This window comes from Oryza brachyantha, chromosome 1 (genome assembly GCF_000231095.2).
Source record: "Oryza brachyantha chromosome 1, ObraRS2, whole genome shotgun sequence".
NCBI lineage: Eukaryota > Viridiplantae > Streptophyta > Magnoliopsida > Poales > Poaceae > Oryza > Oryza brachyantha.
This window is the reverse complement of record NC_023163.2, coordinates 27,255,738-27,280,672: the sequence shown is the minus strand read 5'-3', so window position 1 is coordinate 27,280,672 and position 24,935 is coordinate 27,255,738. Positions and strand designations below refer to the sequence as shown.

General features: G+C 39.7%; 2 protein-coding genes across 3 annotated transcripts; both read right to left on the bottom strand.

Annotated features, from left to right (window-relative positions):
* Positions 1-124: 124 nt before the first annotated feature.
* LOC102718785 (dual specificity tyrosine-phosphorylation-regulated kinase 2-like) lies at positions 125-5,161 on the bottom strand. Of its 2 annotated transcripts, XM_006644894.2 has the most exons (8): positions 4,707-5,161; positions 3,729-4,349; positions 2,755-3,052; positions 2,373-2,652; positions 2,028-2,135; positions 1,482-1,760; positions 893-1,036; positions 125-676 (listed from the first exon to the last, which is right to left on the bottom strand). In XM_006644894.2, the coding sequence occupies exons 1-8, from the start codon at positions 4,978-4,980 to the stop codon at positions 503-505; spliced, it is 2,178 nt and encodes a 725-aa protein (XP_006644957.1). In that variant the 5' UTR covers positions 4,981-5,161; the 3' UTR covers positions 125-502. The 2 variants fall into 2 exon arrangements, with proteins under 2 accessions (XP_006644957.1, XP_015688254.1); XM_015832768.1 differs by lacking the exon at positions 125-676 and having other exon boundaries at positions 927-1,014; positions 4,707-5,128.
* Positions 5,162-16,188: 11,027 nt separating this feature from the next.
* LOC102706155 (probable 2-oxoglutarate-dependent dioxygenase At5g05600) lies at positions 16,189-21,136 on the bottom strand. The gene is made up of 4 exons (XM_006646389.3): positions 21,073-21,136; positions 19,913-20,476; positions 18,017-18,350; positions 16,189-16,833 (listed from the first exon to the last, which is right to left on the bottom strand). Exons 2-4 carry the CDS (start codon positions 20,452-20,454, stop codon positions 16,567-16,569), a joined length of 1,143 nt encoding a protein of 380 aa, XP_006646452.2. The 5' UTR covers positions 20,455-20,476; positions 21,073-21,136; the 3' UTR covers positions 16,189-16,566.
* Between the last annotated feature and the right edge of the window lie 3,799 nt (positions 21,137-24,935).

Here is a 24,935-nt window from a genome sequence, read left to right as displayed (position 1 = left end):
ATTTAGTCATAGTATTTTAATCTAAACTTGTTAAACAACGTAAAAATACTTATATTTTCACTTTCTCGGTATTTTCTTCTATTTAACAAAACAAATAAATCTCCACGGGATTATAAGGGGCAGATTTTAATATAAGTACGTCCACAGCTGAATAAATGCTGGATGATTATTTCGTATTTTCATTCTGCTGTCAAAGAAGAACCAGAGGCTTACAAAGAGCTTGTTTCAACTGTACATGTACACAGGAAAAATTCCTCATATTTACATACACTCATGAATCTTAACACTGAAAGCAGGGCTTCCACTCCAAGAATTGCCCTGGAGAAACGGAATAAGAAAACTCTGCAACCACAGAGGTAAATCCTTCTAAAACTCAAGGAATGTGTAATGTTCCATGTCATGGGGGAAATATCAGAATCCATTTTGCAGAAGATTCGACTTGGGAGCAATCGAACAAAGGAATTAAAACAGACGAAACGACCGGTTGATTTCTCATTAGTCGTTAGTATGCAAATGAAAGCCAATGATGTTGTAGTGCTTCACTTGCTGTTGGTCTTCTTCTGGGGTTTATTTGCAGCAGATAGGACAGAAAATCAACAAACTCTGAGTCAGCGCATTGCAAGTGACGTTGCAGAGAGGACTTCTGTGGGATCAAATACTCGAATTGATCTGTTTCCTGAATAGAAATGAGGTAGGCAATAAAAGGAGTTCAGTACTGAATGATTATAACTAGACCCCAGAGTTAATAATGTTCACAAGGAAGGCTACTTCTTTCCACCGGAGAACAAAGACAACGGAACTAAATCTTGAGTATGTATAGTAGAAAATAAACTAGACTCCAAACGTCTAACATGGACTCATCAGTGCTATAGAACTTAGAAATTAACTGTACCTCGTTCTTGGTGAAAAGGTCGTAATCATCGGTGAAATACTTTTGTGTCTCCTCTCCCAGTGCAAGCATTTCCATGTCAATTGGGCCAATTATCCCGATCATTTGAGCAAGCATCATGGGCACTGGTTCATTAGGAAATAATACCTGTTATGTGTACCAATTAGGAATTATAATTACATGGTTAGCTTCTTTTAAATTTTAGAACTTTGTTTCCATATCGATGAACAATAAAATAACTTGAAGCACAATATTCATTTCAATATAACACATTTCTGTTTGTAATGGTCTATTAAAGCCTGTCCTTGTCCCCCAAAATTTAAAGGAGAAAAAGACATCCTATATGTCTACAGTATTCAAATTTACTCAAGCACAGAAACTGGATCTCTATTTTTCTGTTTGTAGCTATATGTTGCATAGCATTTAGACAACAAAGAAAGGTCTCAAACATGTCAACTCACTACTTTAATGCAGCGTGTTGGAACATTCATAAGATGCTACACGCTCTGGCAACAGCCACTATGGGTTTAACATAGCTAAAAAGTCAACATGGGGCCAAAAAGAAGATCAGCAAGGCTCAGAAACTTCTTACATCACCAGTGTAGAGTTCCGCAAGGATGCAACCAAGAGACCAAATATCAATCCTCTGATCATAAGGAAGGCCCAAAATGACCTCAGGAGCTCGATAAGACCGTGATTGTACATAGAGGCATAAATTGTCCGTCAAGAAGCAACTACTTCCAAGATCAATAATCTTAATTTCGCACCTGCTGTAGCTCTTTATAAGGATATTCTCAGGCTTCAGGTCACAGTGAATGATCCTCAAATGATGCAAATATACCAAGGCTTCTAAACATTGCCGAGCTATTGACTGAAATAAAAGAGAAGCTTTTGTTTCATCAGAACTTTTTAACTTTCTTAAGTTAAATTTAATTGCATTGAAGACAGTGATTTCATTGGCAACACTAGCATTTCAAGAAAATGATCAAGTACGACTCCAAAACTTTTTCTGTTTAGACAAAGCATATTAAATTGATTAGGGACTTGCGTATTGTGAATGCTGCAAATTGAACTGAAAGTATTCATGCATATGCAACAATTATAAATAACATCTTTAGTATAGAACGGTCGAACATACCTGTATTCTAGGCAATGTGAAGTATGCTTCACCACCAGATTCCTGATTGTATTTTTGGAATTCATATAGATTTGCTCGCAGTAATTCAGTGACAATAAAAAGGTGTTCCTGCCAATAATGCATGCAATGTTTACGATTTTCTACAAGTAAACATGCGCAAGTAATTTAAGAAAGCACATGTAAATAAAAGGCTATATTGATTAGCCATCATAAGTCCTTTCGAAAATTTGCTAAAAGCTTGCAGTATAACCCTTTAGAAACTTCCATAGGTTCAGAATAACCAAGAAGTATGCAGCATAACATAAATGCAAAGGGAGTATCAACTTTATTTCTTAACTGATATACCTGATGATAAAAATAGTCATAGAGACGCAACACATGATGCTCATCTAATGGATCATATTTGTTCACAAACTTCAGAAGCTTGATTTCATCCAGACTCTGATCAAAGAAATCCTTATCATTTTTTATTATTTTAAGGCAAATATCCGTTCCTGTCTGAAGATCATGTGCTTGCACAACTTTACTGAATGCAGCTGAGCCAAGGTATTCAGTGACATAATATCTTCCTGCTATAACTGAATTTATGACAATGGGGAAATCTTTGCTTGCTTCAAATCCGGTCCTGCAGTGAAGGCCTACTATATGAGCATAGAACTAAGTTGAGAGTATCATTTAAGAACCAAAGTGGAAGAATAAAAGGGGAAAACAAGATGTAATTGTGAACCTGTTCTTGCGGTGGACAATTCTCAGTTCAAATACCTCATATTCTCGATGGAAATTAGCGAGAGAGAGATCAACATTTGTCTTTGTGTCTTCTTCCTCAGCTTTAACAGTAGAGTTTCGGGCATCACTACTCAATGGCCCGATATCTCCAAACTCAAAGGCATCATCATCAGCACTCTCAGGGAAAGGGTCTATGCTATAACCTTCTTTCAGATGTTTGTCGCTACTATTTTTCATATTCTTTTCAATGCTATCATTCACCTTGGCATTGTCTCTGATATCCCACACAATTCCAGGACCTAAAGACAACAGGCATTAGCATGAAACTAACCAAAAAACAAGCAAACATAATCTTTATACAGGATAAGAAGATGGCTGGAATTAAATGGCAAATTAACACAACTGTTGGTAAACAAAAATAATTCAGTGCGATTAATAGTAAAATAGGTTTGACATTGCTTTCTTAAAAATGTCTCCTTCAATTATGCATGTTTAATTCCAGATTCATTTCATTGTTTTTGTATTACAGAAGCCAAGTTATGTGTTGAAGAGCAGGAGAAATTTCGATTCCTCTAAATATACAAAGAAAACCCATGTGAAGCATAACCATATAACCTCAGAAATGTTGAAGAAAAAGGTTACCACTAAAGCGCACCATTTTTCTTTGGCTCTGTGCGTATTAACAGTCAATCTCAGTTTACAAGAGTAACAAGACATTTCTCATTCAGCACCTTCTGCACTGTCATACAAAGCCTAACACCAATTCTAGTTGAAATTGAATCAGACCACCATTTCAACACAACACTGTTCCCCCACTTCAATAAATAAATTCACAATATCTTCATCAGCACAAAGAAGGTTAAAATCAGTACAAATACTGTATTTTTTAAAAAGAATATTAGTACTATATACAATGGAGTACGAGTACCAGAAAGTGAAGTCAAGAAGAAATGTTCAGACTTCAGAAGTACTTACCTGTAAAAGCATCTGCATCAGCACTAGTACCAAATGAACTGAGCATTTGAAGCTCCTTCTCCACTACACTCGGCTCCGATCGCTCATCTCCTTCCCCAGAATCTCTTGGCAAATGACACTCGAGCACAGCGTCCCCAGGGTGCTTCAACTGAAGCCCATCCATGCCACACTCATCAAGTATCTCTGTCTGGTCATCAATGATCTGGTACCTCCCATACACGGTGGAGCTAGGATCCTTGATCACCTCTAGCCCCTCCTCGTTCTTCAGTCCCACGCCACAGCATCCGCAGAGCGGTGATGAACACGTGTACACCTCCGCGCATCCCTCACAACCGACATCTCCAACATGTTCGTGGCGGTGATCGTCACCGGCACTAAGCACTCCCATTTCTATGCTCCCTGAGCCATCGTGGACACCAAGGACAAACTTGTCCTCCTCCTTGTCTTCCCCATTGTTGTTGTCCAGCTCCGGCTTGCTATGGAAGAGATGGTCGTCATAAAGCCAACCTTCTTGGAAAAAGAAGTCGGTGGCGTCGTACTGGCGCGCTGTGCCAAACTCCATCTCCGATGATGATGCGTCCGAGTGCGGCGGCGACCACAGTCCATACGGATTCAGCATCCCTAATCTCCCCAAACAAGATCAAATTTAGGATCAAATCGTGACAAAACACACAAATTAGAACACCGGGATATAAGAATTTAACAAAGTGCAGAACCCACGGGGCAGGGTTTAGCCAGTCCCCTACTAGATCAAAAGATCAAAATTTTCGCCTATGAAGATACGCGTGGAAATATGCTGGCTTTGATCCAGTAGGTTCGAATTGGACCCAAAGCCAACCATAGCCGTCAAAAAAAAATCGGCGCACAGATCGAGATTTTGTGCGACATAACTGACAGCCTCGGAAAATGAGAAGAGATGCGTTCAACGTTGAGGTGACAAAAATATGTACTAGCTTTGTGCTCTGATCCCCTGACTACCTGAGGGTGAGGAGCGCATGCTGACGAAGGCAGAGGACGACGCCGAATCATTGCTGGAGCCGGGGCTTGCAGGCTCCGCCGCCGCCCCACCGCCTGCGGAGGTGGACGCCGGCAACCGGAGGGGCGGGAGCTGGGGATCTAACGCGGCATCGGAGTCGGCGTCCCCGGCGGCGGAGGCGCGCGCGAGGACGTCGTCGCGGAGGGCGGAGGCGGTGCTCTCGAAGCCGTGGTCGGTGAGGAACGCCATGACCTCGTCCAGCCCCGGCGCCGCCATGTGCGTATCACGGCTTGGGGTGCGCTCAAGACCTTGGCGCGCGCCGTGAGGTAAGCTGTTGCTTCGGCATTGGGACTTGGAAGCGAAGCGAGGCGAGGCGAGAGGACGGGTCTGCGAGTGACGGAGGACGAGGAGAGCAAGGACTGGACTGGAGCCTGGAAGCGCAAAGAAGTCAGAAGAAAGAGAGAGAGACGAGAAGCATATGCGCACAAAAACTTTGCGTTGATTGCGTTCTGCCCCTCTATTAACCCCGATATTACAGCTCGAAATTTTCCAACACAGCAGTTTACTTCTTCTTCAAACTTCAAAGCATGTATAGCATAGAAACAACGGTTCTTATCTATACATTTACATCAGATTAGAGTATCCCAATAGTTATTTTATCTCATCCTCTATTTAAAAAAAGAGGATGAAGGATACAAGTAAAGCCCCAACATAACATCTATCATATCTTTTAAACACTATATTTATATTTAGATGTTCTCTCTCCATTCTCTAAAGAAATATAGAGGATGTCATATATGAATGATCTGCTGGAGTATAAAGAGATATGAATGATTAAACTGTTTTAGATGATCATCCAAATAAAAATATGGATGACCAAATTTAGATGAGCTGTTGGGATGCTCTTAATTGATTTATGGGCAGTATTAACTTAAGAAAAAATTAGTCATGTCCTCTTCGTTTATCGTCTGTTCATGCACGTGCTCCCGAGTCGCATACAATTTGCTTTTACTAAAAAAAACTTTGTGCATTGATCTGCATGCACATAAAAATATTAAATATAACAAAGACAACAAAATAGATAACTAATTGTATAACTTATTTATTTGACTATATGTGTATGCTAAATAGATAACATATGTTTAGACTGTTATACGTGCCCTCACTTGATGAGTGAGTCTGACAAGGGAACGATCCCACATATGTAACCACACAAACAATATATATAGAAAAGACTTATATATACACTTTTTTATAATTTGTATTTGTATGCTTTAAGTTTTATTTTATCCTAGAAATTTTATGTATAGAAAATTACTTGTAGCATATAAAGTATATAGCAAAAATATGTACATAAAAATTATTATCTTAAAAATAATGTATATAACGAATTATACACTAAAAATGTTTGTGTGTATATATATATAAAGGTTTGTAAAGTTTATATATACAAAGTGTTCATTAGAGTAAACGTTTGTCCCTTAGTCTTTTCGTTTGTTGACACGTATAGGTTGTACGTAGTGGAATCTTGAATTCTCTAAACTATATGTTTAATCTTAGGTCCAACCATGGAAAGACTCAAGAGCCTATGAGCTACAACGGACCATTTCTTGTGTTTGCAAGGACACCCAAGTTGCGAACGTAGAATTGTGTTGATTAATGTAATTGGAGTCCTGGAGCACATGCTACATTGAAGTTAACCGCTGTACTTTATTTTCGACGCTGTACTTAGGGCTCCGTTGCTTATCGGGGTGCAATTTAGTCCCCGTATAGAATGTGATGAAAGAAGAAATCTTCCTCGGTTCCTCCTGAGAACGTTATGCTCGTGTAACGTTTTGTCCCTATCGTGGACCTGTGGTGAAATTCGTCAGAAACCCTTACCTTTGCCCCGTAACATTACGCCGTGCTCTGTGGTGTACGCCCTGTGGTCCCTTCTTGGCGTTGGGGATGTGCGCCCCTTTTGGGGTTTTGGCTCCAAGAGGAGGGAAAAAAGCGCGAGGAGTTGTACGCGGGTCCTCTCCCGGTGGGCCGCGCTGTAGCCCGTGGGCACGGCAAAGCAGAGCAGAGCCAACTGATGTGGAGACCCCTCCCGGACGCCACATGGCGGGGGCCGCCCAATAATCCGCCCGTCGCGCCCGTGCTGCACCGCGCCTCCGCTCGCGGTGGGAGCTCGTCTCCACCACCACCACAACCACGCCACGGCTCGGTTCCAACGCGGCGCGCGCGAGGGGCGCGAAATTATTACCCGGCCCGGCGTCCACCTCATTCACCGCTCGCCAGTAGCACTGCACTGCACCGCACCGCACCGCACCAACAACAACACACCAACCAGCCCCCACCCACCTGGGGCGTCGAGCCGTCGCCCCGCTTGCCTTTTTCCGCGATTTGCTCGGGGGCAAGCAAGGAAACCGCGTGCCCACCGCGCGCGCGCCCGCTACCAGTATGCGTGAAGCGTGATGCATGCCTTGCGTGAGCGCGCCCCTCGCGCGACGGCCTGGACCGCGACGCAGCCGATCGGTGGCAAGGTATCCATCCAGGTATAGTAGGTAGCGAGCCGGTGCGGCATTGGCTCCCTCGCGGGCCGTGGTGATGTCCCCGTCTCCTTTTGTCTTCGAGGCCGTGAGTGACTGCCGGCTCCACTCCAAATTGCCTGGTTGGTAGGAGTAACGCGCGCTCCGTACCTACACACATACTCCTCCCCTTCATATTGTATTTGTACTATAGTTGCCAACTAAGGCCCTGTTTAGTTTTTAAAATTTTTTTCTAAAAACATCACATCGAATTTTTAGACATGAACCATTAAATATATATAAACATTAAAACTAATTATATAACTAATTATATAGTTATGGAGGAAATAACGAGATGAATCTTTTGAGTCTAATTAGGACGTGATTAGCCATAAGTACTACAGTAACCAACATACGCGAATGATAGATTAATTAGACTCAAAATATTCATCTTACGGTTTTCAGACGGAATCTGAAATTTATTTTATAATTAGACTAAGTTTAATGTGTGTTTAAAGTTTTAACGTGATGTTTTTGCAAAAATTTTTTGCAAACTAAACAACCCCTAAATACTAGCATCACGATGGTGGTACTGGTACTTGTTTGCTTCCCAAAGAGATGTCGATCGACGAGATATTTTCTTGGTGTGTAGCAGCATGCACGCCAAGCTGTTTGCGTTCTTGTCCGCATTTCGATACGGCATTTAGTGATCTTCACTCGCTGTGACTAGGATTACACCGAGCATGAGTGCGTGACCACTTGTACAGTGCTAGCAACCAAATCAAGCGCCGAGCTAGTGCATTGTGCAGATGAGATCGCTCGCTCGCTCGCTCGCTTCCAGCCAAGGACGAGTGATGATAATTTTAGGAGTGCCCGTCTGATGATGACATTAGCCATTGCTGGATGGTAAAGCAAGAACCGGATGAGCAAGCATAATCATGAAGGCTGGGCTCTCTCTCTATATATAGAGTTATAGATCATTAGACCAGCAGTTCATCTGCGGTTATTAATCAACCCAGTGTGTGTGAATATTGAATAACAACCACGGCAATTAAGGTCTACTGATAAACACCAAGAGTCCAAGACTACAGAACAGGTCACCGAACAAAGTTTTAATTCAATAAGCATCATGAATAAGATCGTCATTTCGCTGGTGTTAGGCGCACCACCCTCAGACAGGACACCCGAAAGATCATCAGAGGCCGGCGGTAGTTGCGGAAAAGGTCGTTTTCTTCTGATCGATCAGAGAGGTTCAGGAAAAAGTTAGCCCTCCCTGATGTGGATCTCAATCAAGCACCAGACTGTGCGTCACAAGAATGATAACTGTACTAGCACGGCACCGAACGATTGAAGAAAACTCAGACAAAGATAACCAACTTTAACTTAATTTGGTCCAAAGGTTGGTGATATGCCTAATGACTATTGAGTAATAAATAGTATCGCGCGTACCATTGATTGATTTATTCCAGGCGAATTAAATTAACTAATTAACCACTCACATCTCTCTCGCTAGCACTAGGACTCTAGGACGACCTGCCTATACCTGTGGGGAGTGAACAGCGAAGAGAGGACGGACGAACAGTAACTTCGTCCTAAAAAGTTTTAGGGAACAATCAATAATGTAAGATGATCCGGTCCTTTTGCTTAATCAGTGTGCCTAGCTTTACGTGATCTAAGTACCTTTTGGTGGCAAAAGAGAATCTATTCCCGAGTGCATGAAAATGTGAACCGATATTAACTTGGTCCCGAATCCTGCCTTCTCTTTGCCGTACGTAGGTTCACGGTCCTAGATCGTCGAGCCATCGTCTCTGATCCGTGCGGTGGCTGTGGTTCACCGCTCGCTCACCTCGTTCAGCTCAGCTGCCAGCACGAGACTCTTGCCGAGAGTCCAATTGTGTCCCTTTCCGTTGCTGAACTTTAACATCACTCGTCCAGCCGATCGATGTCTACTCGTTTCCAAAATTTGCTGAACATTTATCGAGTTCCAACTTGCAAACATGGTTCAAATATTTCAATGCATTGTGCAAAGTGATTCAAACATTCCTGTGGGTGACGCCGTGGCCAGTAGAGTAGCGCGTTCATCTTTTTGTTTTTTTATACTTATAAGCTAAAATTTAAAACTAATTTAAGTTGATTTTAAGATTTTTTTAATTACAGATTTATATCACTGACAATACATTACAAAATTTATTTATAAATTATTTTTTATTCACGAGATGCCGTTTGGTTTTTTACCGAATACCCCAAATTTGAGGCCACTGTCAGGGAACAGGAAGCATGTCGAGTTCCAGGTTTTCAGGTTCCAACCGTGTTCAGAGAGCGACGTACAAGCCGAAGGTGCAGGGGATAGCTAAAGGTTGGTCAGTCAGGCCTTCTCTGAAAAAGTGAGTGAATTTTAAAAGAATTAGATTCCTACGGAACAAAAATCTTATATGGCTTAGGAATAAAGGAATATTTCTTCCAAATTGCTTTAAATTTTTTTACGAATGTTTTTAAAGGATTTTCAACCTTAGATCCGATCTCTTGAAAAAAAAACTTTGTGTCTATCTCTCCTAGTTTCCACGTTTCCACACTTTATCAAAATGGTTATTTCTATATTTTTCATATGTTTCTCTAATCCATAGGATTTGGCTTAATATGACATTTTAATCATGTACTTTTTTCTATTTATGTGTTTTGAGAATTGTTCTTTTCAAAAGGAGCCCTCAGGTTGGGTGCAATCGACTTCAGCTAATTTGGTTTTCGAAGCGCAATCTTTAATGGCCCCTTTGAATCACATGAATAAAAAAACGGAGGAATAGGAAAAACATAGGATTCTGATAGGATCGTAAGTGTAAAACAATCCTCAGGATTGCAAAAACACAGAAAAAACATAGAAATGATCGTTTGATTAGACCATAGGAAAAACGCAGGAATTAGAGAAGAGATAAATACTCATAGGATTTTTTTCCATAAGGTTCTACCTCTTGTTAAATTTTCTCCAAAACTTGTATGGAAAGAGACATTCCATAGGAATTTCATAGGATTTCATAGGGTTTATTCCTTTGATTCAAAGGGTTTTGTAGGAAAAATTTCTATAAGAACGAAATACTCTAAAAGTTCTATAAATTTCCTTTGAATTAAAGGGGGCCTTAGAGGCGTAAGGTGTAACCTGCTCTTTTGCTTATTGCACGGCTCATTCGCTTGAGGAAGACATAGATAGAGAGGGAATTGAAAGAGCAGACAAGTATGTCAAATAAATGCATGTAAGTTACACCGAAACTACAATCCTTTTTTACATTTTCCTTCTGATGTGATGCCTTTTACTTTTACTTTATGATGCCATTATAATTCTTCTTTTGTTTCAAAATAGACACCTAAAGCCGAAAAAGGTTCCAACGTCCTTCTCCTGGCTATATCATTGGGCCTGTAGAGACAAACGTGGGCCAATGCAGATCTGGTCGGTACACCTTTCACTTTTGATAATAGATAAGTTAGTACTATCATTTTACGTAATGGCCCCTTGTTAATAATAGTAGCTCATTACGTATTTTCTCTATTAATATGATGTTTTATGTTTGTTAAAGTTATATACCGGGATTTATCTATTGATGAATAAACATATTTTATGTATGTGTCTAGATTTATTAATAGATATGTATATAATATAAGAGGCTTAAAACATCTTACAGAAACGGAGGTAATATTAAAGTAGGAGCATACAACAATTTGAAGAGACCTGAAGATTGAAGACCATATATACCACCTTTTGGTCCAAGGAAGCATGCGGGTGAGGCGGGCCCATTATACATGTTGGGCCTTCTCGGTTTGCCCTTCATCAGCTAAGGAGCTCATAGGCCATATAGCACAGACGATCAATCATGCAACAACTGAATAAATCAAACTATATCAAAACCTAATGTTAGGAATAATAGATCAAGTCACAGGATTTAACGTGGAAAAACCCCTCTAAAGTAGAGAGGAAAAAAACCAGGGGAGATAAATCTACTAATAACGGTACCGGGATTACATGTACAAGGGTGACCTATATTTATAGGCATTGAATAAGACTAGCACTAGGACTAGTACTAGGACTAGTACTACGACTAGGATTAGGACTAGTACTAGGATTAGGATTAGGTTATTTGAGTCATAACCCAACACCTAAGTTTATTTTTTTTAAAAAAAAATCCTTTCATGCGTTGGACATATCACACAACTCAATTATGCTCAATGGTTTTCCATAGGTTTCCAATGTTTATTCATAATTCCTTTCTTGTCTACTGGCATTCCCGAATACTTCACGGGTAACACACCAGTTTGACAAGTCATGATTGAGCTATGAACTTTTTCTGTCTTTGCTAACGCTAATCCCATATATCCCACTCTTATGAAAGTTGATCTTAAGCCCATACATTTGTTCAAACATACATAAAATGAATTTTACGTTTTTCATATTTTCAGGTGACTCATCTAGTCATCCAACAAAAAAATTGCATCATATGCGTACTGTAGAATTGAAATATCCGCTTCTAGATATTCATGTCCTATGCATTTAATCAGACCATTGGTTTCATCTTTTTTTTTCCCATTAATACTGCAAATGAATCAGCAACCACATCAAATAGGATTGGGAACAGAGGATCCCCGTGTCTCAGTCCCTTATATGTGTATTGAAATATGGACCTTCTTGGTTATTTACTTTTATATATACTCACTTTACCTACTCTCATTACTCTCATTATCCAATAATTCCATTTGCTAGGAAATCCCTGAGTTTGTAAATTTTGGTAAACAAAGGGCCACTTATTATCATATGCTTTACAGAGTCAATTTTGAAAATTATGCACTTATCCTTTTATCTCATGTAATGAATTGGGGATTTCATGAATCACTACCACACCTTCGATGATATATCTAATTTTCAAGAAAGCAGTCTTGTTCGGAGGTCCGTTAGTATCAAATTGCTAGCTTAAATATATGAAATTTGCTTTAGTCCAACAAAAAATATATTGAGGAACCGGTACCTCATTCTCATGGTATCAAATTGTTTTTATCGTTGGATCTAACAATGCACGTACTGCTCAACGGTGAGAAATGACTTAACCGTAAATTCAGAGTTTACTTTGTATATGTTTTAGAAGGAAGAGTTAGGTTTCGAGTTGACCATGAACGTGCACAGGATAATCTATACGTACATCTTAATTAGTGTATATGCAGTGCCGTGAAGCTAACAAATTAACAAGCGCCATGGACGTGGTGCGGCCATGTTTGCGTCAGTCATGACGCGAGGACGGTAGACGATGCAGCAGCAAATGATGCAGTGCTTAGTTAAATAATTAAATTCATCATAGTGTTTCTGATGTTTAGTTGCTGTATGACCATGTGGACTTGTGGAAGGTAGTAAATGGTCGGCACGACCATGATATTATATACTAATATATACACATATAGTACTTGTTAGTTTATTAATTCCAATTCTTCAACTCTTCTTCAGTTCAAGTGCAATTAGAACATTAATTTATATTGCAGATATGACTTTGGCGCAATGTTTATGTAAAACTGATTAATATACCAGATCACATTAATATACTCATTATTTACTACTCCGTATATTTTAACTCGCTCCTTATCAATATCCTATCACTCCCACTGCTAAGAAGCGATGGTTTATGACTGCAGTTCATTTAAAAGCGACACTTACTCTCATAAAAAAAAAGCGACACTTACTGATGGTTTTTCGTCTATGCATAATGAGAAAAATATAGAACCGGTAACAATTGAATGATTGTAGTAGTCGGTTTCAAGGAAATCCATACCTATAGTATTTGTGCTATTTTTTTAAAAAAGAAACAACACCTATAATATACTATAAGTGTAAAAGACAAAGCAAAATTGAGTCGACCTGGGGCGTCAGAGTAATATCATAACTAGCGTTCTTTCACCAGTAATTCACGGCACCTCAGGACCTAGGACACCCCCGTGTAGGAGGGGTCGGGCTGCCCCGACCTTCTCCCTAGAGAGCGAGTGTGAAAAATAAAGTGAAGAGCTAGTGTTATAGGGTTTTTTGATTTTGTATTGGCACACGGTTAAGTTACGTGAAAAATAAAGTTAATTTAGGATGTACTGAGTACATGATACGGTGATCTATCCAACTGTACTCTCTAGTGTTGGTTATTCAACTGATAGCTTAGTGGAAATCTACCACATAAACAATATCCATTCGTTTTATATTATATAATGTTTAAGGTTTGTCCTAAGTCAATCTTTTTTAAGTTTGACCAACTTAAAAATATAATAGCATTTATAATATTAAACAACTACACTATAAAGATTTATTTAATGGTTGAAACTCATTTTTTTGTTGTAAATGAGCTACATTTCTTTTGTAAATTTAGTAAAATATGAAGAAGTTCGATTTAGGACAACGTAAAATAAAACAGATGGAATATAATAAAATTTATATAGACCAAGTATTATATTTTATTTTGTCTTTTGGGAAAAGGCTTGGTTAATTTCCACTTTCTGATATCGATCATCCGAATATATATGCAGGCAAGCGCACAGCAGATAGCATATATACGTGATACGAGTGTGTGGTGCATGAGTGGTGAGAGTGGTAGTGATCTAGTCAAAATTAACACATGCTGATCGATGACTTCTCGAACTAGCAATTAGCTTGAGGACATAAAGCGGATGCCCTTTTTGAGTTTTTTTTTCTAATTGGATATATTTTGTTACATGCCTAACTTTATTCACTTCAGCGTCTCCACACTGTATCAGCTTTTCTGTCTGTGTTGTGTCTGCTGCAGCTAGTGGAGTCGTTCCTTTTTCCTCTTTGACGGGCTCACGGCTATGTCTTAGCGCTCGTATAGTTCTAAATGATATGTCTCGTACAAATCCGCATATGGAAGGATATGATCGAAGGGATTTCATGTAGAAAGTTTTCCAACAATAAATTTTTAGTTCAGAAAACAAAAGGCAAGAACCATAAGAGCGAGTAACAACTGATATAATTGGCTATAAAAATTATCACCTCAGATTTATATTTAGGTGTAAGAGAGAAAAACAAGTTATAAATTTATAGATAACTATAACATATACTCTAAGATGTGTGTATGAGAGGTAGACCAGATGTCAATAATGTATATATGTATAAGAGATCTATCAAACCGATATTATATGAATAATAATCGGCTATACTATTAAATTAAACTGGCTTGATATCAAACCGCTTAGTAGAAAAACCGCTTAGGCCATGTTTCTTTTAGCTTAGGATTATTATAATCTAGATTATCAGGAGTAAACTAAAAGAAACAGACAACTTATTTAAGTAACTTATTATAATCTGGAGCCCAGCTTATTATAATCTGATAAGCTCATTTAGATGAGCTTTTTTCAGATTATTGGATAAATAATTACCCACCATGTCACCCCACTCCCTCTTTAGACTTGCAAACTCAATAGCTTATTCTACTATAAATTATAACAATCTAGCTATAGTAATATGACTCAATAATCTAGATCATAATAATTTTAAGCTGAAAGAAACAAGACCTCAGTAGAAGTGCTGCATAAAAGTTTTAGAGTTACGCGAAAGAGTAAGACAAAGCTAAGGAGATACAGAAGGATGCCTCCTGCATGTTGTTGACAGTCAACATACGGTTATATAAACAACACTATATATGTATAGGTTACTGAATTTATAAAATCAAATAATCAATTATATAAATTTAACAAATAAATATTATATCGTACAAGGTTTATATTCAAATACAATGTGAAATTTATAGAAGCACGCTGCACGCTTATTTAAATCATTGAGCATTTCAAATTTTCCATTGTAAGGTCTTGTTCTTTGCTGATTCTAGATTTGGATTTCATTGGCATGTTTTTCAAGCTTCTAAGTGATGTGTTTTATCGCAAAAATTAGATGATCCGATAATACAAAATTTTCAGTAATCTTAAACGGGATCTAAACGGTGCTCGAAACAGTGTTTGTGTTATCGCTGAGGTTTCTGAAACTGTCACCTGGTGTAGCACAACCGTTATTTCTGATGGTTTCTTGGCACGATAATTGTGGTTTCCACGGCTAACCTACTGCCTGTTTAGGCAATCCTGGTTTGGAACACAAAAACTTTTAACCATGCTTTCCATGAATTGTCCAAGTCTTGCAAAATTGATTTTTTTTTACAAACCAATGAGTTTATAGCAAAAATGTCATATCAATCACATTTTACTGTTGTAGGTGCTATATATATATATATACACTCCATGTGTAGATATGCACAATGTATAGCTATTCAGCTCGTTGTGCCCTGCATATGGTAGGCTACCAACTTGGTACCAACCGATCCATGACCGATAGGCTTGCTACAGTCTAGCTAGCTAGAGCTATATATTTAGGAGGTTAGGAGCATGCATCTAGCTAGCTATAGCTCGCAGCAATAGCCAATGTTCCAAACGCATGCAGATGCTTCATCCATTTTCAGACAAGATTTGAAAGACACATGACGTACGTGTGTTTCCGATTTAAAGCAGTGACACGGCATATATTCGGAGATATCTCAAAGCAGATCTATAAGGCTCAACACATTTTCAAACATGCATGCATGGTTAAACACTACACTGTCACAAAATATAGCAATTTGTAACGGTTAAAATTTGTCTTGTAATATGGCAATTATCTACGTACTCTCCTGTCTCATTAATCTCATCCATCTTTTATTTAATCTCTTCGATCAGACCATTCATCATCTCAAGCTGTCACAATTATTCTCCATTTAATTTCAGCTATCTTTTTAACTACCATAACACTACTACACTTATTGGCTAGGTACTTGTTGGCAAAGGCTGGAGATATAAACTATTTTCATAATCTTAAAAAAATATCCATAATTAGCATGGAAAACTCTAAAATACTGGAGAAATATAACATACTATAATGTGTGTGCATATAGTGTTCAGTCCATTCTAATTAATACGGGTACATATGTGGCGCATCAAAATAAAATTCTTGCTTGAATATGGTACAAGATGCCACTTAATTAGCATATATCACATCCCTAAATTAGTACATGATTGGGAATGCATGTACTATCCAGATAGTACTGAGCAGTGAGCAGCCATGCATGCACAATATGTATGAGCACACTTAATTATAATAAAGGCCTAACTACACATGTGTAATACTGTAAATTAAGTAGGCCATGTACTACACATTCATGCATACGTTATTCCAACGAGATTATACATGGGAGCTGCATGCCTGCTAGCTGCTAGTTTCGATCTCATCTGATCGATCGATTGACATATATAGCACTGACGTCACCGTTGTTGGATCGATCCGGCCGTGTAGTTAATCAGCTGTTAATTATTGGCAGTTTTCGGTGACGGACTGGCCCTTGAGAGCCTCGAGCTGTGCCTTGCCCTTGGGGCCATTCTTCCTGACGTACACCCTGTACTCGTCGAAGGTCATCGGAGGGTAGAGAGACGGCCGCTCCGGCGTCACCAGCTCCGGCGCCGGCGCCACCGGAATGTCGCCTCTCGGGTTGTAGAAGAGTGCGAGCGAGATGCGCTCCTCCTCGGCGTTCACGATCACCCGGTGCTCCACGCTCTTGTACATCGAGTTGCTCAATATCTGTACGTACGTTCATGCACGCACAAGAAAGATATTAATTCCTGATATATATATATATATATATATATATATATATATATATATATATATATATATATATATATATATATATTGAAATTGCACACATCTCCAAACCCCGGCAGTAGTTCCGAGCTGAAGTTGACTTTCGATACGAAGGGAGTTTGCAGCTTTGCAACCTAAGCGGTATAGCTAAGCTTACTCATCAAGGGCCGATAGATAGAGCAGCTCTTGTTGCTAATGGAGAAAGATTGGAGTGATGGGAAAGACTATCTGTTTCCTGTAGATGAGCTAGGATTCCCAATCGAGAATAGAAGCGAGTCGCTTCCGGCGTCGGCTTGTAGTCTCTGCAGTCGGCACACGCACGCGCCCGCCATCATGCCTCCTTGGCGCTGACCCAGCATTCCCCTTTGCATTTCTTCCAGGCACAAAGGGATTCGTTTTTATGAGAAGCGAGATCCCCGCTTGAGTCCTTTGACTCTGTGAACCAACCATCCCCAGAGAGAGAGATCCGCTTCCTTTATCTTAATGAGCTATACCAGAGTACTATATATGTACATATGGTGCAAGCAGCTGTACGTATGCATGTGCGTAAATGTTGTAAGTAGAAAGGTTGCTTAGTTAGATACATGTATACGACCATGCATGCATTATATTACGCGGAATACTGAAATGGAATCGTTGGTCATGCATGCATTGAGTGCAGTTAGGTACTTGGGCGGCTAAACTCGTGGTATGATTCGCCTTCGCCATAACATGCATGTTTGTCCGAGGTAGAGTAGAAGTAGCTTCGAACCGACACATAGCAAATTCGCTGGCCTTGCATTCATACATGGAGCGATCGACCGGAAGAATCCACGCATTTTTATGCATGGTTGGCCTGATCACCGTCCATGCATGTGTGCTCTCATGGCGTGCAAGCCGCATGCATGCGCGAAAGATGTCGCGGCAAGATCGATCAAGCTCTAGCTCTCAAGTCAACTCCGGATCTTGCTAAGCTAATTTGACTGTAAATTAACTAATCGTCGGTCGGTTATCCAGGCAGACACGTACGTACACATACAGTTAATAATTGTTAATCTCAGGGTATGGAAGCTACGTGCAGTAGTGATTTGATCTTTTGATTATTCAAGTAATTCATATAAGTGCGCTATACTATACGTACCTGAATCTGGTCGCCGACGTTGACGATGAAGGCGTCGGGGAGGGGCTGCACGGTGACCCAGTGGCCGTCGCGGCGGCGCACCTGGAGGCCGCGGACGTGGTCGTCGGCGAGGAGGACGGTGAGGACGCCGGGGTCGGAGTGCGCGGAGAGGCCCAGCGTGAGGTCGGGCTGCGGGCAACGCGGGTAGTAGTTGGCGCGCAGGCACGCGCCGCACTCCGCCCCACCGAACGCCTCCTGGAACCGCGTCTCCTCCAGCCCCAGGCTCGCTGACAGCAACCTCATCACCCGCTCGCACACCCCGACCACCTCTCCCCCATACTCCTCCGACACCTCCCTGCTCAGTAATTAATCCATCACCGTAATTATTAACCAACTTTTACAATTAATCTCACATGTTTAGAATCTTAATTTCTACCGTCATTAATTCAGCCAGAACGGGACAGTGACTAGCAGCAGTACTAGTAGTGATAAAACTGTGAAATTTTGTTTAGTTTAGTGGTCAAGACAAGGACATTTTACATGTGCTGTGGATGCTGCTCTCTTGTGTCTTTGCTTTCGACTAGTAGGCATGCATCGCACTATTGCTATCTGGATGACTGGATGGACCTTTTTGCACGAAAGCACCCTTCACCTACTTTTCGTTGCATGCACGTGCTGGATTTCATGAGCTGAGAGAGCCGAGCCAGATGAACGTGCCCTCTCTCTTTTCTACAGCATATTTCATACAAAGTTTAATTTTGGATCAAACTAGCTAGCGGCTATTACGTCTACCCATGCCAGGCACAGCAAGACACACCTATATAAATAGCAGGTACTCCATCTTCTACTAAAGTGCAAGTAGAGAAAAAGGCAGAACAATCATAGAACGAGAGGAAGATCAATGGATGGTCTGGCTGGGCAGTTAAGTTACCCTGTTATATATTGTCGATGACAATCAATTCACTGTTTTTAGGTAGAAGCTGACTGAACTGACGTTGATTTATATATCCATGGACAATAGTAAACTAAATGTGTAACTGATAGTTTTTAGCGTGTGATAACTGTTCAGTTTTGTCATAGTTTTGAATGAACAGCATACTTCTGATTAATTTTGGCGTGTAGCACTTATTAGTGCGACACTAATTAAGGGTACCAACGTTCTAATAGATAAATAAATGAATAATGGTAAACTCTAATATATGAAACTAGGATATATTTGAATTGTTGGAAAAAAAAAAGAATCTTGGTAGGGCGATAGACCAAACAAGATATTATCATCAGTTCATCACGACCATACTACTGTCAAAAATTGAAACTGTAATATTTGGTTGTTGTAAAATTTTTAAAGTAAATGTCGGATTTAATTCCATTATCTTAAAAACCTTTATTTTCAAAAAAAGGACAAAAGCATGCCCTATATGGCTATATATGTGTTATATTTGAATGTTAACTACTTTACATTTTAGAAACTTTAATAAATTCAGTTTAACAAGAGAAATGCACGATTAAATCAGCACTACCACCTGTTTGAATAAGAGATTTGCTCCGATTCAACAAAAAATACCTCGAGGTACCAAATATTTTTCCACCATTGGCTTTTGCTGAGTAAGATATGCACTGTTAGATTCAAGATCCAATGATCAAAAATCACTATACCGATATCTTGATATACTTCTTGTTGGCCTAAAACAAATCTCTTTGAATAATTTGAATAAAGAAACTCGACGTCGTACTAGACATACATCTGTATACCAACAAGGCAAGAACCTCTTGGGCTCTGCAGGTACACATATGCATGATGCGTGCACATGGGCAAGCTAAAATGAAATACGGAGTATCTCGGAAGAAATATGGACGTACAGTACTTGCGCATTAAAGGGAGGTCAGAATTGAGAAAGCTAGCTTGCGAGTGCTTACTTGCAGATGCTAGGATTGTCCGGCCAGTACATGGCCGGGCTCTTGGCGGCCTCCGGCGAGAGGTGGAGGAAGTAGTAGTCTCCCCAGTCGAGGATGGCGTTCTTCTCGACGCCGAGCCGGCTCCCGTACCCCTCGTACGTCCGCGGCGAGTTGGAGTAGCGCTGCTTCGCCGGGAGCGGCAGGCGGAAGAAGCCGCGCCACGCCTCCCGCGCCGCGCGCATCAGCTCCGGCCGCACCCCGTGGTTCACCACCTGGAAGAAGCCCCAGTCCCGGCACGCCGCCGCGACGGCCTCCGTGAGACCGCCCTCGTCGCCGCCGAGGTCGACGACCGGAATGCTGATGTTGCCCGAGGAGGCGTCGTGGACGACGACCACGTCGTCTTCGTCGACGGCGTCGGCTGCCGCCTCCGCCACCAGCTCGTGCGCCGCGGGGCGGTCGCACGGCGGCTTGACGTAGCAGCGCGGGATGGCGGCCAGGCCGCTCTCGGCGAGCGCCTGCACGCGGACCACGGGCTCCGGCCACTCTTGCATGCACTCCGCCATTGCAAAAAAAAGCTCCGCCCACCTATGCAAACAGTATAGAGAACAAGATAAGCAACGTGCCACAATACCAGCTATCGTTAAAAAAACGAGTTTTTTTTTACTATCTTTTTAAAATTTTATCTCGATATAGCATACTTTTCAGCGTAACGAAATTTTACGCTAACAATTTTCTTACATTAAAATACATTTTAAGGGTAGTAAAAAACCCCTGCGAACTCGAAGAAAGGCGTACAACATGCACATGCATGCACGACGATGCGCGCGCTCCGGTGGCACGGGAACATTATGTGTAAAAACCGGCGGATATAACGGAGATCCCCGGGAGATCGATCAGCCGGAAACGCGCGCGACAGATCTAGCACGAGGTGGCCGGCCGGGCAGCCGGGATTAATGGCCAGCGACGGCGACTCGTACGTGCAGGCATGGACGCGCCCGCGCGCATGTACACCCACACTAGCTAGCTACCCTACCAGCCGCGCGCGGCGCATGTGTACGTACCATACCAGTGTTCACCATCACGGCGCTATTAAACCACGCGAGCTAGCTTGCTAGCTAGAAGAACACGTTACAAACACACAAGAGAATTAATGGAGCTAGGAATCGAGAACTTATACGTACTGGGAATATTAGATCAGTGAGATCTCCCCCCTGCCTGAGTATATATGCCTCAGCCTCAGTCAGCTTCTCTGCTTGGCTTGGATTGTTGCAGAGATGGGGGTGGTATATATAGCCAGAGAGGAGGGGAGACCAGGAGAGAAGAGGGATCAGGGAGGAGAGGTGGCAAGCGAACTGATTCTTTTTGGAGAAGGTCGTTTATGTTGTTGATTTGCTTAATTTTGTCTCTTCCGATCGAACGACAATACATCGTCACTGATCAGCTGGGTCGATCTGGTTTGGCGGTGGGCAGTACCGGCCAGCTGGGCCATACAGGGGAGGGCCAATGGCTGGCTGATGAGAATGGATTAATAGAAACGTGTTTTTAGTGAGAGAATCGGGATCTTTTCTGTGTGTTCTTCGATGCTGACTAGTAGAGAGACAGACAGCAAGCTGGACTCGGTTGTAAAACTAGCTAGGACGTACTGACATGGCACTACGACGGCGACGGCGCTAGCAATTAGAGGTGAAATTTTTTTTAGAAGTATAACGTCAAATATTTGATCGAATGTCGGAAGGTGTTTTCGGACACAAATGAAAAAACGAATTTCATGGTTAGCTTAGAAACCGCGAGACGAATCTTTTAAGCCTAATTAATCTATCATTAGCATATGTTGGTTACTGTAGCACTTATGGCTAATTATGGACTAATTAGGCTCAAAAGATTCGTCTCAAGATTTCTTACCTACCTGTGCAATTAGTTTTTTAGTTTATATATGTTTAATGTTTTATTTAGGTGTTTAAAAATTTGATGTGATGAAATAGGCCTTAGCAAAAGCAGAGCCGTCTCTCTCTCTGGCGCTCGAGAATTCCACGGATGGATCGGATGTGGCGAGCACAGAGTGAATTTGGTTTGTGTAGTGGGGAGGTCCACCGTCCACCCGAACCGCAGCGGTCTATGTTAACCCCATCTTTTTCGGATATCCTCGTGCTTATAAATTAAAATTTAAGTTTTTAATTTTTAATTTAGAGTTTATTTTAGCACTTTTTTTCGAAGTTTTCTCACCCTTAACTTCTAAATCACTAAAAATAAGTATATAGATTATTTCTTATTTACAAATATATCTTTTGTCTTTTCCCATGAAACACTCCAGTAATCACTTTTGTAGTTGGGTGTGCTGCATGGCTACTCAGTACTCACTTTCTTCCAAAATAAACTTATTCTTATCATCCCAAATACAAATATAATTTCAAAAAATATCAAACAAAATTATTCCTACCATCCTAAATACAATTTTAACAAAAAAGGTCTCAAATATCATTCATTAATAAAAACATACTATTGGTTGGTTGGTAAGTAGAGAATATTTATTAAATGGATAAACTATGGATTTACGGACTAAAGACAGTTAACGCAGCGTATTTTTTTAAAAAAACAAAATTTAAAATAAATCGGTTCATTTCAGAACGGGGCAGTTATCATGATAAGTTGAAGAGATTGATTTGATAGACATGCTACAATCATTTCTTCACAGTTTAATTTGTTTTTTTCTTCTCTTTCAACTCAAATCATTGTGTCGTGCGAGGCAAACATTTGCCGACGAATATGTGCATGATGTTTTCTTTTCTTTCAGCCGCCATGTTCATGAAGGAAAGTCAAACGGTGTAGCAATTAGTTTCCTGATGAATATGTGCACGATGTACAGGACTACGCGTTGAATACACTACGCGTTTTGATTTAAAGAGCCGCAAATATTAAGCTCAAACAAAATTTTGAAAGTCCATATATGGATAAAACTACGTGGCCGGTGGCCGGCGGGAATTGGAAAAAAAATCCTAAAAAGCGAGGAATTGTAGCGACTAGCGAAGAACAACAGCATTAATTAGAAAAAAATTATTGATCTCTTTCAACAATATAATTCTTATGTTCTCATTAGCCGGTCCCTCCTATGTCCTTGATTTTTTTTCTCTTTCTTTAGGTATTTGATTGTTTATCCTTTTTATTATCTTTCTGGTAATAGACCCGGTAATCTTTCTGGTAATAGACCCGGTAAATTAATGTGACCGGTCCGTTTTACCCTTAAGGCCCTGTTCGGTTTTTTTCAAGAGAGAGGGATTGGAGAGAATTGAGGGGGAATAATTTCACACCACAAGTGTGAAATAAATTTTTTCTTAATCCCCTTAAATCCTCTTATGATTGAGATTAATCGAATAAGGCCTAAAAATGCAAGAAATGTGATATTTTGTTGTGTGGCCATAGTATTCATAAGTTTGACGTATATAATTAAAGAAGTATTATACCTAGATGAAAATTGATATACATTCACAAAGGCATCTGTAGCATTTTTAAATAGAAAAATAGTAGTTAGCTTTGGGCAGCTTTTTTTAATAAACTATATATAATATACGACAAATTGTTTGTACTACAATCAATAAAGATATGATATATATATATATATATACATATATAATTTAATAAAAAAGTAAATATTGTTTTCTATCATTATTTTAAAATAAGCTTGGCAATGAATAGTACCTTGCACAACAAAATCATCAATATAATAGTTGCATATAACACATATGCTTGTAATATGTCTCTACGATAAATGTTACTCCCTCATGGTTTTTTTAGACGTTGAACTAACAAACGTCTAACATTTAAATATGATTTATTTGTACTAGCATGTGGAGATTTGCACAGCTAAACTAGGGGCCCTTTTTTTTAGCTAATGGGCGATGGATTGTTGTGCATGGACGTGCTTCTTGAGCTCGTAAATAGTACTCGAGTAGTTAGACTTTTTGGTTTTTTCTATATTTATTAATGAATCAATGTACATGTTTTGTATATGTGTCTAAATCGATTTGTTAGCATTCATATTAATCTAGGTAAGGCCAATGAGTCCTATAACTAGAATGGATGGAGTATGATTTTGGAAAAAATAACTTTCATTATCGGTGCCTCTTAGAAAAACTTTCGAAATAATCAAATGTTCAAAATTCTAATATGCTGTTTGTTCAATTGTGTTCTTGAATAATTTGATAAACTTAGTTTCATCCATTATCCATAAAAACGTTTGAATCTGGCTAGTCACAAATGCCTATTGGGATTATGAGATGCAGTCCTTACATGATTCTTCCTAGGGTTGTTTTATGAAGTAAATATTTTCAAGTTCTAATGAGGGTTTAAAGCTCACTAGACATATTATTCCTTCTCGCAATAGAGACATTACCCTCTTGGTGACCTCTTTCCGTTCAAACTTTTGAAACACTGGCAATCAAAAATTTAAATGCTTAGTCTGAAAACATAAACATCACACATCTAGATTTTTCTTGAAAAGTACATTTATAATATTATATATGTATTAAATCTTATAAAATTATTCAATTAAAAATATGGTCACAGCAAGGCACATTTGGAAAGAAAAAAGAAGGTAAAACTATTATATTTACAACTGGACTAGCAAAGTACTCATGCTTTGCTATGAAGATATATTACAAAATTTTGTAGAATTCTTTTATCAACCATACTAATATCATTTGTTTAAATTAAATATGAACTATTTAATAATATTAGGAAATACCAAGTGCTAATTTCTAAAAATACTATGAAAGTCTGCCATTACCAGAAAGATATTTAAAATAGTATAAATAAGATAAACAAATAAGGATTCCGGGTAAGATATAGGTGTCTATCTTTTGGTTTATTCTAGAAATAAGCGAAACAACATATTTACAAAGAAAAAATAATTTATAAATAAAACTTTTATATACTTATTTGATGATGAAAATTCTTAAAATTAGTTTTAAATTTAAGATTTAAAATATAAAATTTAGCCTATAAATATAAGTATAAGCGAAAAGATGAGAACGATATCCTCTCAAACAAC

Bases quoted from the DNA above. Each gene is read 5' to 3' on its own strand.
- LOC102718785 (XM_006644894.2), bottom strand. From the start codon at position 4,980: ATGGCGGCGCCGGGGCTGGACGAGGTCATGGCGTTCCTCACCGACCAC. The intron at 1,761-2,027 runs GTATGTTCGACC...CTTTTATTTCAG, and splicing joins TCACATTGCCTAGAATACAG to TCAATAGCTCGGCAATGTTT. The intron at 677-892 runs GTACAGTTAATT...ATTTCTATTCAG, and splicing joins ACCTTTTCACCAAGAACGAG to GAAACAGATCAATTCGAGTA.
- LOC102706155 (XM_006646389.3), bottom strand. From the start codon at position 20,454: ATGGCGGAGTGCATGCAAGAGTGGCCGGAGCCCGTGGTCCGCGTGCAG. The intron at 18,351-19,912 runs GTAAGCACTCGC...ATTACTGAGCAG, and splicing joins GACAATCCTAGCATCTGCAA to GGAGGTGTCGGAGGAGTATG. The intron at 16,834-18,016 runs GTACGTATAGTA...ACGTACGTACAG, and splicing joins ACGTCGGCGACCAGATTCAG to ATATTGAGCAACTCGATGTA.